This window comes from Mirounga angustirostris, unplaced genomic scaffold, assembly GCF_029215605.1.
Source record: "Mirounga angustirostris isolate CCGP_5_RB_7025 unplaced genomic scaffold, mMirAng1.0.hap1 SCAF_3, whole genome shotgun sequence".
NCBI lineage: Eukaryota > Metazoa > Chordata > Mammalia > Carnivora > Phocidae > Mirounga > Mirounga angustirostris.
This window is the reverse complement of record NW_026991711.1, coordinates 15,251,260-15,265,570: the sequence shown is the minus strand read 5'-3', so window position 1 is coordinate 15,265,570 and position 14,311 is coordinate 15,251,260. Positions and strand designations below refer to the sequence as shown.

The 14,311-nt window shown below is 41.9% G+C and overlaps 1 protein-coding gene across 4 annotated transcripts in view; it reads right to left on the bottom strand.

The window, feature by feature from the left end:
* ABCC4 (ATP binding cassette subfamily C member 4 (PEL blood group)) overlaps positions 1–14,311 on the bottom strand; it is a 249,739-nt gene that overhangs the window by 177,095 nt on the left and 58,333 nt on the right. For 3 of the 4 annotated variants that reach the window (XM_064585949.1, XM_064585948.1, XM_064585950.1), the window contains exon 5: positions 1,010–1,099. In XM_064585949.1, the coding sequence (XP_064442019.1) occupies positions 1,010–1,099 (90 nt within the window). Of the gene's footprint in view, positions 1–1,009; positions 1,102–14,311 lie in introns of those variants that run through there. The other variant, XM_064585951.1, reaches the window with a different exon arrangement.

The window sequence follows — 14,311 nt, the reverse complement described above, 5'->3', positions numbered from 1 at the left end:
TCGAGCCACACATCAGGCTCTGCATTCAGCGCAGAGTCTGCTTCTCCCTCTCCCTCTGCTCCTCCCCCGCTGCTCATTCTCTGTGCTCTCTCTCACTCGTGCTCTCTCTCTCTCATTCTCTCTAATAAATAAATAAAATATTTTTCTAAAAAAATGGGGCACACAGGCGGCTCAGGCGGATAAGCATCTGACTCTTGATTTTGGTTCAGGTCATGATCTCAGGGGCACGAGATGGAGCCCGATGTTGGGCTCTGTGCTCAGCAGGGAGTCAGCTTGAGATTCTGTCTCCCTGTCGTTCTGCCTCTCCCCATGCTCACGCACGCTCTCTAAAATAAATAAATAAATAAAATCTTTTGAGGGGAGGGTGCTTCCTACGTAGCAGGCACTCTACAGGGCACAGAATAATCCCTGCCCACCAGGAGGTCATCATACATAGGCGGAGAAAGAATTCGGCCAGCAATATCAACACGGTGTGCTCAGAAGGGCCAGTCCTGAAGGACTATGGGACATTTCACCAGGCTGGGCAAGAACACTGCTGTGTGCTCCCGTATAACTGAAGTATGCTGTAGATGCATCTGGAAAACAAAACTCTCCCCTACCGGACAACACATATTATTATATCTGAGTTGCACACTGAAGAAATGAGAACTGGATTAAAAAGTATCCTCATCTCAGGACGCCTGGGCGGCTCAGCGGGTTAAGCGTCTGCCTTCGGCTCAGGTCATGATCCCAGGGTCCCGGGATCCAGCCCCTCGGCGGGCTCCCTGCTCGGCGGGAAGCCTGCTTCTCCCTTTCCCTCTGCCTGCCGCTCTGCCTACTTGTGCTCTCTCTCCCCTCCCTCTGTCAAATAAATATATAAAATCTTTTAAAAATAAAAAAATAAAATAAAGTATCCTCATCTTATGTCCTCAACAGAAGTCTGGCCTATATGAAAAACTGGCACGTGGAATTCCAAGACATTAAACCAAGTAAGGGGGGAGAGCACAAAGGCTCCCCAGAGGCAGCTGACCTGGTCAAACTTGTTCACGTCATTGGACAGCAGATTGACGATCTGGCCGGTGGTGGTCTTCCCCATGGCCACGTTACTGAGGCGAAGCGCCTGAAACAGAAGAGGGGAATGGAGAATCACATTCCTACAGTGATATCAAGCCACACTTGGGAAAGCAGCAAAGTGGAGTGTGCTTTGACGGGGCCTCGTATGATGTCATGCAAGCAGGGTGACCCGTGAGAGCAGGGCTCTGGGGACCTGGGTTCGGCCTTCCACTCCTCCATGTGGTGGCAGCCACATCCCACAAGGAACAAAGGGAGCAACGGGAGGTACAAGCCAACTCTCTCACCCCACTTTGTGATGAATTTGGACGTGCCCAAAGTATAAAAGGATGTATACTCGGGAGTCAACTGAAGTAATTTTGAGCCACATTCTGAGAGTGGAGAGGCCGTCTAAGGACAAAAGCTAGGGGACGGACTATACATCTGGAGTCAGTCATTAATTCTGCGTGTGACGTCATGCGAAAACTCTGGGTCTGAAGTCTCCTTATGTGAATGGAAATAACCCCAGACACTGTCTAGACAGGGCACAGGGTTCCTAGGAATGGGACACTTGTTATCCACCACGTGGAGGACACCAGGTGACTGATGAGTGGTGTTTCCCATTTAGAGATGGGACAAGATAAGGACATGCACCTGTAACTCAAGTGGGACCTGGACAGTGGGGACAGCAACACAGGGAGTGGGGGACGGTTTCCACTGAGTGACACTATGGGCAGGACAGATCCTGCATGATGAAGAGGAGAAACCCTATGGAGAGAAAGGAAGAGCACTGTGGCCGGAAGGAACAGCATGCAGAGCCAGGGAAGGGAAATGTAGAAGCAGTTGAGTAATGGATACCTGAAATCTGGCTAGAAAGGTAGAACAGAAAGCAGCTAGTGTATGGAAAACAAAATGGAACAGTAAACATCTTTTTACATTTGAGCGAGAAACTCAACTTTAGGAATATTGAACTGTAGATGCGACTGTCCAGGAGATGCTCAGAAGAAGGGGGGACGAGGGACAACTCGTGACATAGTCCAGGCAAGAGGTAACAAGACTGTGTGCTAGGATTGTGTGAAAGGAAAAGAAGGGCCAGACAGGGCACCTGGGTGGCTCAGTTGGTTAAGCGACTGCCTTCGGCTCAGGTCATGATCCTGGAGTCCCGGGATCCAGTCCCGCATCGGGCTCCCTGCTCAGCGGGGAGCCTGCTTCTCCCTCTGACCCTCCCCCCTCTCATGTACTCTCTCTCATTCTCGCTCTCTCAAATAAATAAATAAATCTTAAAAAAAAAAAAAAAAAAAAAAGAAGGGCCAGACATACATGAAAACACTTTGAAAAGTTATGAAGTGCTACACAAATATAAATAAATCAGTCACCAAAAAAATACAACCCTCTCCCCACTAGGGAGAAAAAAAGAAAGAAACGCCTCTCTAGGAAAGAAATAAACCTCAGTGTGCCTTCACTACTGAAAGCTATTTTGAAAATATTTTTAAAGCCAATTTCACATACAAATACACGTGAATCCCTCATGTAGAAAAAAAAAATTATAGAAGTAGACATCTGACAACTAATTGTAACAATGAAAATAAGACAGAATGCCACACAAAACTGATACTAAAACTGATCATTTTCGAAAAAAAAAAAACCTCAAGACAACTGCACCCAGCTGGAATCGTCATTCACAGACGGTCACTGCTGCTGACAATGAGAACCAGAGGGTAAGATGGTGTAGATGACAATTTGTGCAAAAGACAAAGCTCCTCTCGGTGGACCATCAGGACACCTCATCATTCGGTTATGCCTGAGGCTGAGTACAGTGAGGGATGAAAGACTGACTCTGGAAGAAATGCTCACATAAGTTAATGGCAGCCCTGCAGCAAACACAGAAATGAATCATCTGTCAAAAGAAAATCAGTCATACTCTAGCTAGGCCACAAAGAATAGTGGAGTGTCATTAATGTTATTAATGAGGAAGACAGAGCTTACAAGCAAACTGTCAGACTTCTGCTTCCAACCATGAAAGAATGGTCAGCACTGAACTCACCCTCCATTGTAAAACTATAAAGCTGGACAGAACATACAAAGCAGCTGTTTCAGGCACTGGCCCACAGGCGGCAAAGGACCGGGAGCCTTCAGAGAAGGGAAATACTAGAGCAGAGGCCCGTAACCCGCCTGGCTTTCTGCCCGGGGGCATTTTCTGCCCCAGTAGAACAGCAGTTTCACTGAGCCAAGGAGGAAGAGCTACCTGTTCCAAGTTGCAAAAATATCTGGAATTTGCAAGCCAGAGTGGCAGAAGGGTAGGCACCAAAAGTTTTTGTAGGGAGTTAGCAAAGGGGTTTAGCTGCAGCTGTGGGCTCAAGAAAGACTCCAAAGGTCAGACGAGGGACATGGAGTTTCTGCCCATCCAGAATAAAGAGATCTCCACAAGCACCTCAGACACTCCATTTAGACACCAGGAGGATCATGCCTTAGTAATAAAGATCATACTCTAGAGTAAGAGCCATGCATTTGGACAGAGTTTAAAATGGAAATATCTGCCATAGATAGATACACAGACACATAAAGTAGGAAGGTAGGTCGTTACACAGGTTGATAGATCCAATCCTGCCAGGAATTGCTTATAAGCACAAAACTCAATATGCTTTAGTCAAAGCCCCCTATAATATTACCCCTCATAACATCCAACATAATAAACAATTATTAAACATACAAAGAAGAAAATGTGCCCATGATCAAAGACAAAGAATACAGGCAATAGAAGTAGACCCTGAGATGATCTACTTTTTGAAATTAGTAGATAAGAACTATAAAACAATTATTATAAATATGCCCAAGGAGTTAAGGAAAATATGGTTATAATAAGTGAACTAGAATAGGTAATTTCTAGGAGAGCAATGAACACTATCAAAAGGAACCAAATGGAAATTTTAGAGCTGAAAAGTACAATATGAAAAATTCACTAGATAATATTAGTAGCAGAAAACTTCCATTAATCTGTTCCCAGATTCATCAACTCTTTTAGATTACAATCTGAAGAATAGAAGAGAGAACTTGAAGGGGGAAAAAAAGCATAAGGGTTCAGTGGGGCAATATCAAGGAATGAAACATACATGAAACTGGATTTCTAGAAGAAGACGACAAAATAGGGAAGAAAAAAGTATCTGAAGAAATAATGGCTGAAATTTTTCCAAGGTTGGTAGAAAATATTTATTATTATTTTATGTAAAATAGTCCAACATTAAGATTAAACAGACTATAATAAGCTAAGATGCCTATTTGATCTCTAAGGCAACACTAAAAACACACAAAGAGATACTGCTAAAAAGCCAATAACGGAGACTGTCACAAGGGATTAACAAAAGACAGACCTAAGTTGCTGTACATGGAAGATGCACTTTAAATACACTGACAGGTTGAAAGTGAAAGGATAAAAAAGATATGCCATGCAAACAATAGGTACAATGAATGTGGTGTGGTTCTATTAATATCAGACAACAGACTTTGAGACAAGGAATACTGTCAAAGATTAAGAGGGACATTTCATAATAATGTCAATTCACCACTCCTAAATGTGTACAGATCAGATTATAGAGTTTCAACATATATGAGACAAAAACAGAACTAAAGAGAAAAATGAGAAAAGACCACAATCATAGATTTCAGCATCCCTCTCTCAGTAATTGATAAAAGTATTAAAAAAAAAATCATATGGATACAAAGATGTGAACAACATTGGTAACCACCTTAATCTGACATTTATGGAACACCACACCCAACAACTACAGGACAGTTTTCTCAAGCACACACTGAATATTTCTCAACATAGACCCTATATGCTAGGATCATAAAATAAATCTCAATAAATTTCTAAACATAAAAATGTTACATAGAATGTTCTCTGATGAACAAAAGAATTAAATTGGAAATCACTAAGATAGCTCTAAAAATGCCAGATATTTGAGAATTAACAACATACTTCTATATAGCAATGTGGCAAAGAAGACATCTTAAGAGAAATCAGAAATATTTTCAAATAAATGAAAATATACCATATCACAATTTGTAGGATACAGGTAAGCAAGTCTTAGAAGAAACTTCTGGCTTTAAATGTTTGACATTAAAAAGAAAGGTAGGTATAAAATTGATGATCTAAGAATTCTACCTAAGACTAAGACCAAAGAAACAGAAACACACACACACACAATCACTGTTCACACCTACAGAAGAGCCTCTAATAAAATCAATTATATGTTGTTGCCCCCAGGACCTATCAGCTGATTTGAGTGCACAGGGCCTGTCATATTCATTTACATCAGCATAATCATAAAAACAGCTGATCTTTATTGAGCACCTACTACAACCCAGACAACTGAATAGGAAACAACCTTACAAAGTAAGAATTACTCCTATTTTGCAGATGAGAAAATAAGCTGAATATATTCATGCCTGACAGAGAACACTCGGTATTTTTTCTTTTAGTGAAGCAAAATTACCACTCTTCATTATTATAGAAAATTAAAGTGTAGTTCTAAGAAATTATATATGTTATAGTTGAAAAACAGTTCATGTTGGGTATAGAGAAAAAACAATGTACAAATTAATGCATCATCATCCTGCCAATGGTTTGGTTTCACATTTCCTTAAGTTGACAGGGTATAAAAGGATACTGTTTGATTAAATTTGTTTTCCTTGTGAGAGCACAATGGTTCCACCATGAGAGCAATAAAAAACAAACAAAAGAAACTGGAATCAATTATTTGCACTGTATATGCCAGAACCAGGATTAGTATCTTTACTAAATCAAGAGCACTTAAGTATCAAGAAGAATTATAAAATTCTACCAATTTTAAAAAGAATGGCAAATAACAGGTGCAGGAAAGTCACTGAGGTAAACACAAATGACTAATGAAAATTTTCAAATACTCAAATTCATTATTTCTTAGAAACGTAAGTTAAAATAATGACAAAGCATTCTTCTTCATCTAGAAACTGGTGAAAGTAGCAAAGACAAAAAGTTGTAACATCCAATCTCGGCAAGGGTGGGGGTCATCTCATTTTCCCAAAGAGACTGTAAATAGTTACCAACTCTTTGGAAGGAAATCTAGCATTCAAAAGCCTTGAGGGGCGCCTAGGTGGCTCAGTCGGTTGAGCACTTGACTCTTGGTTTCAGCTCAGGTCATGATCTCAGGGTCATGAGATGAAGCCCCGTGTCAGGCTCCACGCTGAGCATGGAGTCTGCTTGAGAGCTCTCTCGCTCTCCCCCTGCTCTCTCTCTACAATAAATAAGTAAAATCATTTAAAAAAAAAAAGCCTTGATATGTATATACCCTGAGAAATTAAGGATGTCTCCAAAGGTTTCGTTTTGGTCATGTTCACTGCACTGACACCTATTAATATAAGAAACTGGAAAACAATCGAAATATCTAATTATTGGTTATACTGGAATCTATATGGCCATTAAAAACAACATTGCCAGCTGTGGAATGTAAACTCCATCAGAGCAGGCATCCATTCATAGTTGGTTCCTTCTCTGGGTGGGCATGAAAATACATCTGGGGTTATAAGACAACTCTATAATCTGGACCACAACAATGATTTTAATCAATTTTTTAAAAAGTAAGTAATATTTGTCATTCATTTGAAAAATATACTATTTCTTCTTTCTCAATTATTTTAATCAGTACAAGTGAAACACAAAACCCAAGTATGGACACATAAATATCACTTCCCTAATAGACCTTAAAAACAGAAACCGTGTTTCACCATCTTCATGATGCAGATTCCTCATCACTGACGTGCCTCATACTCAACGTCAAGGACCCTCGGTGTGTGGAGGACACTACTCCCACACACTGCCCCAAATGGCCATGACTTTGGAGTTTTGCATCCATCCCGTCCCTTGCTATCAAGCTATCCTTCTCATCAGTACCTACTAAGGTTTCCAAACTAGGATGGCTTCATAATATTTTAAGTAAAATCACACCAAGTAGGTTCTGAGTAGGAACCTAAAAGGATTTCAGAAGAAAAAACCAAGGACTTTTATCATGTATCCGGCTTTTTTGGTTTCCTTCCTGGTTCATGGCCCTACCCCAGCGCTGAGTCTGTCAGGTAACATGGTTTCCAGGTACACTGCGTATTACTGCAACAGGCTAGTAGGAAGAGGATGTTTAGCTCACCTGAAGCAGAAAATTGCCTGTATTTTTCCAATATTGTTGCCTAGAGTTGCTGAGTAATGCTGCCACATCGTCTTTTATGACTGCATAATCTAAAGCCATTAAACTTCATTTTTGAGGGGAGGACACAGGGACCACCTAACATCCTCCTTCCCCATGAATATAATGGGTGACAACCCCATAAAGTTAATCAGAGTCCCTCTATGGTTCTGTAGAAGAAAAGGGATTCAAGGAAATGAAAACCAAAGTGCATACAAAATCAACAACCTCTCTATAACCCTACACCTCCACTGCCTTGTGGGGGGAGCCTGGTTTTCCACGACTGGCCCACAAACCAGCACACCTGCACAGAAAGCTCTCTGCAAGCTTTGGCATTTCCCTCCTGGGGCTACCATTAGCTTTCTTTCAAGTTCATCAGCCACCTTTCCTTTTTCATTATACCACTATGATCTGTTGGAGTCAAGAGGCCGGAAAGACACACACAGACTTAACACGTTCTGAGCAAAAGGGCACGGTGTGGACCCCAAGAACCACCTGGGGGCCTGTGATATTTGCTCTGAGGTCAGACTGACTCCACATTTCCTGACCTCATCATGTCTAACAGTCATGAGTCCCTGAATGTGTAAGGCTATATGATGGCAGTTATGTTCAAAGTCATGGAATGTAATGAATGACGCTCCCCAACCCAGGCCCTTCCATCACCAATTTCTTGCTTTGAAAGAGAAGCCCCATGTGACTGGTCTCCCACACAACAGAGGGGAAAAGAGAGAGGAACAACACAGAACAGTTGTGGCAAAGGTGAGCTGGGGGGGGCGGCTGAAAGAAGTAACAATACAGTGAGCGTGAAAAACCCAATGACAAGGATAGAAAGGAGAGTGAGCGAACACACACACACACACACACACACACGGTTATAAACATGCACTTCAGGGTTAGGGGAGAGACTATCTTAATGAGAAAACAAAGATGAAGTACATCCCCAATAGAAGAAATAAAACTATCACCAACTTTTAAAAATATCTTTTACTATGTTTTTCTGTTTCTAAAAATTATAAAAAATAAAAAAAGGTTAGTATAAACTATCTTCTCAAAAACAGCAGGCTTAGTCATAAAAATTTATACATGAGGCCACACGCTAAGTCTTTTACGGCAACTATACTTAGAACTCTTTTGTCTATAAAGAAGTTTCTAAATTTTACTCATCATGTGCCATCCTTCATACCAAGACTACAAAAGGGAAGCAATATGCCCTCTACAAACTCATCCATTGTGCATGATTTTACTGTCAAAATGAGAGTGTTTTATAAATGTGAATTTCCTTTTTTCCTAATGCTTTATATTTATCAAAGTATTGAATTTAAGGAAGTTGGATATGCAGGATACCTAAAGTAATAGTGCACACTTTCATATCACAAAACAAGTTGTATTATTACTCATTTCCTTGTAAACACTATGCTTGAAGCCTTCAGAAAACAAGTCAATCTGTACAGAAAAAAAAAAATGACAAAATGAGATGCTGTCCAACTCATGATTTTCACAGCATTCATTTTTAGAACCAAACTTACTAAAAGCAGCAATGCCTATCATCAGCACATACAAAGGAACCAAGACCAAGTGCACAGAGCAGTAAGGAAAACGCCCTCAACAAAGCAACCCATCACACTCTATACGAAATGCCGTTATCCCAAACCCCACGCTCTCCTCCTCACTGGAGTGGAGTGTAACCAATAGCAGCTGGGTACCAATGGCTTTTAAGTCACAGAGATACCAAACAAAGAAAATAACCCGGTTGGTTCAGCTAATGGGCTCCCAAGGGAGGAGAGAGGAGGAGACGAGGACTTCAAAACATAACCCAGCCACAGCTCCTGGCTCTGCAGAGAGAGCCAGGACGGGTAGAGTTCTCTCTGAAATGCCTTCCTTTTCCTCCACAAATAACTGAAAGTTCATTGCCACTGTTGAGGATGAGGGTGAACTGTCACTGTTTTCAATGAATACTGAGCAAATGTATGACCCGCACCCATTCAAAAAAATGAGGTTAACCTTGAAGACATTATGCCAAGTGAAATAAAAGGCAGGCACCCAAGGGCAAATCCTGCATGATTCCACTCACATGAGGCACCTAAGCAGGCAGTTTCGTGAAGACAGGAAGTAGAAGGGTGGTCGCCAGGGGCTGGGGGAAGGGCATGAGGAACTGGTCTAATGGGGACAGAGTTTCAGCTTTACAAGATGAAGAGTTCTGGAGATGGATGGTGGTGATGGTTGCACAATGATATGAATGTACTTAAGGCCACTGAGCTGGACACTCAAAAATGGTAAATGGAGCCAATTTTACGTGACGTGTATTTTACCACAATTAAAAATCAAAAATTCCTTAACTTAGGGGCGCCTGGGTGGCTCAGTCGGTTAAGCATCTGCCTTCGATTCAGGTCATGATCTCAGGGTCCTGGGATCAAGCCCAGCATCAGATACCCTGCTCAGCAGGGAGTCTGTTTCTCCCTCTCCCTCCGCGCCTCCCCCCCGCTCGTGCTCGTGCTCACGCACTCACTCTCTATTTCTCAAATGAATAAAAAAAAAAAAAAACTTACAAAAATAAAAATTCATTAATTTAAAAAACAAAATGAGGGGCTCCTGACTGGCTCTGTCAGTACAGCATGTGACTCTTGATCTCAGGGTTGTGAGTTCAGGTCCCACAGGGGGTATAGAGGTTACTTAAAAAAATTTTTGGGGGGCGCCTGGGTGGCTCAGTCATTAAGCGTCTGCCTTCGGCTCGGGTCGTGATCTCAGGACCCTGGGATCGAGCCCCACATCGGGCTCCCTGCTCTGCGGGGAAGCCTGCTTCTCCCTCTCCTACCCCCCCTGCTTGTGTTCCCTCTCTCGCTATGTCTCTGTCAAATAAATAAATAAAATCTTAAAAAAAAAAAATTTTTTTTAATTAAAAATCTTTTGAAAAATAAATAAATAAATATAAAAACCAAAATGATTACCTTCGAAGAGAGGGGGGAATAATAGCCACCGACCAAAAATTCTAAACCTACAGAAATACCTTAAAATAACAAAGAAAGAAAAACATACTCAGCTTAACATAAAAATTTACAAATTAAACTAAATGGATTTCTAAAAATTAAGTCTCAGTCATGTTTTCGGCATAAGTCCTGGAGCCTTCCAAGAAGGTTCCACATCCACCACTGCCCTGCCCAGGTTCCTTTCACCGTCCCTACCACTGGGTGGTTCCCCAGTCGTCCTGATGATAAGAATCCCTGGGGCACAGATTAAATATACAGATTTCCAGGGCTTCTCTTAATTCTGAGGGAGGAGGTCTGGGATTACACCCAGGTTCTGGGTTTTTATTAAGCACAACGATGACTCATAACAGAATCTAGTGACCCGCAGCCTAGCATACGTCCTGCTCACCCTTGATGCTCTCGGCAAGGAAGCCGAACAGGTCCGCGCTCCTGCGGATCCTCACCCTGCCCTGTAATGTACACAAAGCTCCCGCTGCAAGGCCCGTAAACACCCAGCTATTAAACGCAGTGAGCGGCTCTGTGGCCAAGTTACTGATAGTGGGCGGGCCCCAGCTCCACCTCTGCCATAAGCAAGTACATAACTGGGCAAAATTACATGTCCGGGCACCAGCTAACAGGCCGCGCAGGCCAGATCCCTGGGAGCAGGGACACCCAAGAGGTCAACGCTACCGCTGTCTTGGCTCTCAGCCAGCAGACCATTTTCCAGCTGTGGTGGGGAGGTGGATGAAGCCCACACAGGGCAGCCCCCACCCCACCCCGCCAGAGCTGAGGAGGTAGAGGTGAGGCTGGGGTCGGCCCAAGCAGGTGGCATCTCCGAGGATGAATGAAAGGGTCCCCAGAGTCCTGGGGCGGGGAAGGGATGCTGCTGTAAAGGCCTCAGCTGAGGGAAGGGCTACAAAGGCCCAGGTCAACACGGCCTAAGGCTCACCAGAGAGCTGGTACACGGAATAGCAAGCAGAACACAGGAGCCTGGAAGGTCAAGTTAGGGCACCGGAGTTCTTGCCCAGGCAGAGTGGAGAAATTTTATTAATAAATCATCAGCAAGGCTGGAATGCAGCTGAGACACCAGGAAGACCATACCTTAGAATTAAAGACCACTCTCTGGAGCAGGGATTCTCAGCTGGGGCAATTTTGCCCCCACCTCCCAGGGCACATCTGGCGATGTCTGGAGACATTATTGGTTGTTACAACTAGAAAGATGCATCTGGCATCGAGTGGGTAGAGGCCACAGTTGCTGGTGAACATCCCACAATGCATGGGGTCCCCTCCATCCACCACCCCCCAACAGCCCTACTAAATGTCAGTAGTGCGGAGGTTGAGAATCTCTTCTCTAAAACAGATTTACTCTAGACTCATCCTAGAAAAGATTACTACCGAGGCCTAATAAGGACCCACAGGACACAGAGATTGAAGGTTGAGACCCACCAAGCTGGAGAAGCTTGGAAAAAAACACCTTAGAATTCCCAAAAATGGAAGCTAACAAAGCATAAATCAAGCCTACGCCAGGTTGAAAGAGATCAGCCAGTAAGTGACCTATTAATGCAAAATGCAACATCCTCAAAAGACGATCAGAATGCAGACCTGCAATGTGGCATTCATAATGTCCAATAAATTTTAAGTCTTAGAGATGCAAAAAGAAAAAAAAAAAAAAAAAACAGGAAAATGTAAACCACAGCAAGAAAGAAAGCAGTTTTCCTAATAAAAAGCAAATCCTCCAAATATATAAATAAGAATAAAAAGAAAGTTTGACCCAGACATTGGATTTTTTTTTTAATTTTATGTTAAAGAGTTGAAAGGAAATATATTCAAAGAATTAAAGAGAAATATGAGTAAACAGATCCTTGGCAGAAAAATTACAAATTGTAAAAAAAGAGCAAAGTGGTGCGCCTGGGTGACTCAGTTGGTTAAGCAACTGCCTTCGGCTCAGGTCATGATCTTGGGGTTCTGGAATCGAGTCCCACATCAGTCTCCTTGCTCTGCAGGGAGCCTGCTTCTCCCTCTCCCTCTGCCTGCTACTCTCCCTGCTTGTGCTCTCTCTGTCAAATAAATAAATAATATTAAAAAAAAAAAAAAGAGCAAAGTGGACATTCTATAACTGAAAAGTACAAAACTAGGGGGAAAAAAACGCACTAGCTGGTCTTAGTAACAGTTTGAAGATAACAGAAAAGGTAGTCAAGTTGATTAGAAGAAAACTAGCCAATCTTAAGAACAGAGAGAAAAAACTGAATATTAAGGGAAACAAAAAGAGGGAACTATCAGACACTTTCAAATGTTCTAATATACACGTAATGAGAATCCAAGAAAGAGGAAAAAGTGAGAATGGACCAGAAGATAATATTTTAAAAGATATAATGGCCAGGCGCCTGGGTGGCTCAGTTGGTTAAGCGACTGCCTTCAGCTCAGGTCATGATCCTGGAGTCCCGGGATCGAGCCCTGCATCGGGCTCCCTGCTCGGCGAGGAGCCTGCCTCTCCCTCTCCCTCTGCCTGCCTCTCTGCCTACCTGTTCTCTCTATCTCTCTGTCAAATAAATAAATAAAAATATTTTAAAAAATAAAAAAAATAAAAAAAAATAAAAGATATAATGGCCAAATATTTCCAAAGTTTTTAGAGAAAGAATAAATTAAAGATCAGGGGCACCTGGGTGGCTCAGTTGTTTGAGCATCTGCCTTCGGCTCAAGTCATGATCCCAGGGGACTGGGATTGAGCCCCCACATCGGGCTCCCTGCTCTGCAGGAAGCCTGCTTCTCCCTCTCCCACTCCCCCTGCTTGTGTTCCCTCTCTCACTGTCTCTCTCTGTCAAATAAATAAATAAAATCTTTAAAAAAAAAAAAAAAGAAGAAGAAATTAAAGATCAAAAAGTTCAACAAACCCCAAAAGGCATAAATTCAAGGGAAATCACACCTAGGGTTCATTATCAATCTCCTAAAAATCTAAATTTTCTTTAAGAAGAAAATTTAAAAAAAAAAAAGAAAAAAAAATTTTTTAAACCTGCCAGAGAAAACAAACATACAGGAAGACTTATTAAAAACAAAGGAGGCCAGATGACAACAGAACAATATCCTTTACATACTAAATGGGGTACAGAGAACTATCAATTCAGAATACAATATCCAGCCAGCATAGCCTTCAGAAAGAAGGGAGAAAAACAGATTTTCAGATAAACAGAAACAGAATTCATCACTTGCAGACCTATCCCTAAGAAATGCTAAAGGAGGGGCGCCTGGGTGGCTCAGTCGGTTGAGCATCTGACTCTTGATTTTGGTTGTGTCATGATCTCAGGGGTGTGGAATCAAGCCCCATATTAGGCTCCGAGCTGAGTGTGGAGCCGGCTTGAGGTTCTCTCTCTCCCTCTGCCAGCACCTCCCTCCCCGGCTCAGGCTCTCTCTCCAAATAAGTAAATAGACAAAGGTTTCTCAGATAGAACATAAGCAGCAATAACCATAAAAAACTGATAAACAGGACTTACTTCATCAAAACGAAAACGAGAAGTGGAACAAAAATTCTACTTCTCAAAAGATATTAAAAAAAATAGAAAGGCATGCCAGAGATTGAAAGAAAATGTTTACCATTTATATATCTGGCAAAGGACTAGAATCCTGAAAATACAGAACTTGTACAATTCAATAAGACAAAAACCCCAATATAAGAGAAAAAGAGAGGCAGCAAATACTTAAACAGATACTTCAAAAAAAAGATACATGAAGAGCAAAGAAGCACATAAAAAGATACTGAGCATCATTAGTCATCAATGAAGTGAAGATTAAAACCATAATGAGATACTATTTTACATACCCATGAATAACTAAAATTAAAAATACTGACAATACCAGGTCTTGATGAGGATACAGACCGAGTAAAACTCACATATTCCTAGTGGGAATGTAATCAGGTACCTTCACTTTACAAATGAGAAAATTTAAGCTTAGAGCAGTTTGCCCAAGGCAAATAGCTAGAAAGAGGAAAACTAGGATTCATGCAAAAGCAGTCCAACTACACAGCCTCACCAGGTTTACAACTCCCCTCCTAAATTTCATAAATGTCTTTTGTACCACGTACTTTACATGACTGCTATTATCCAATGCTCA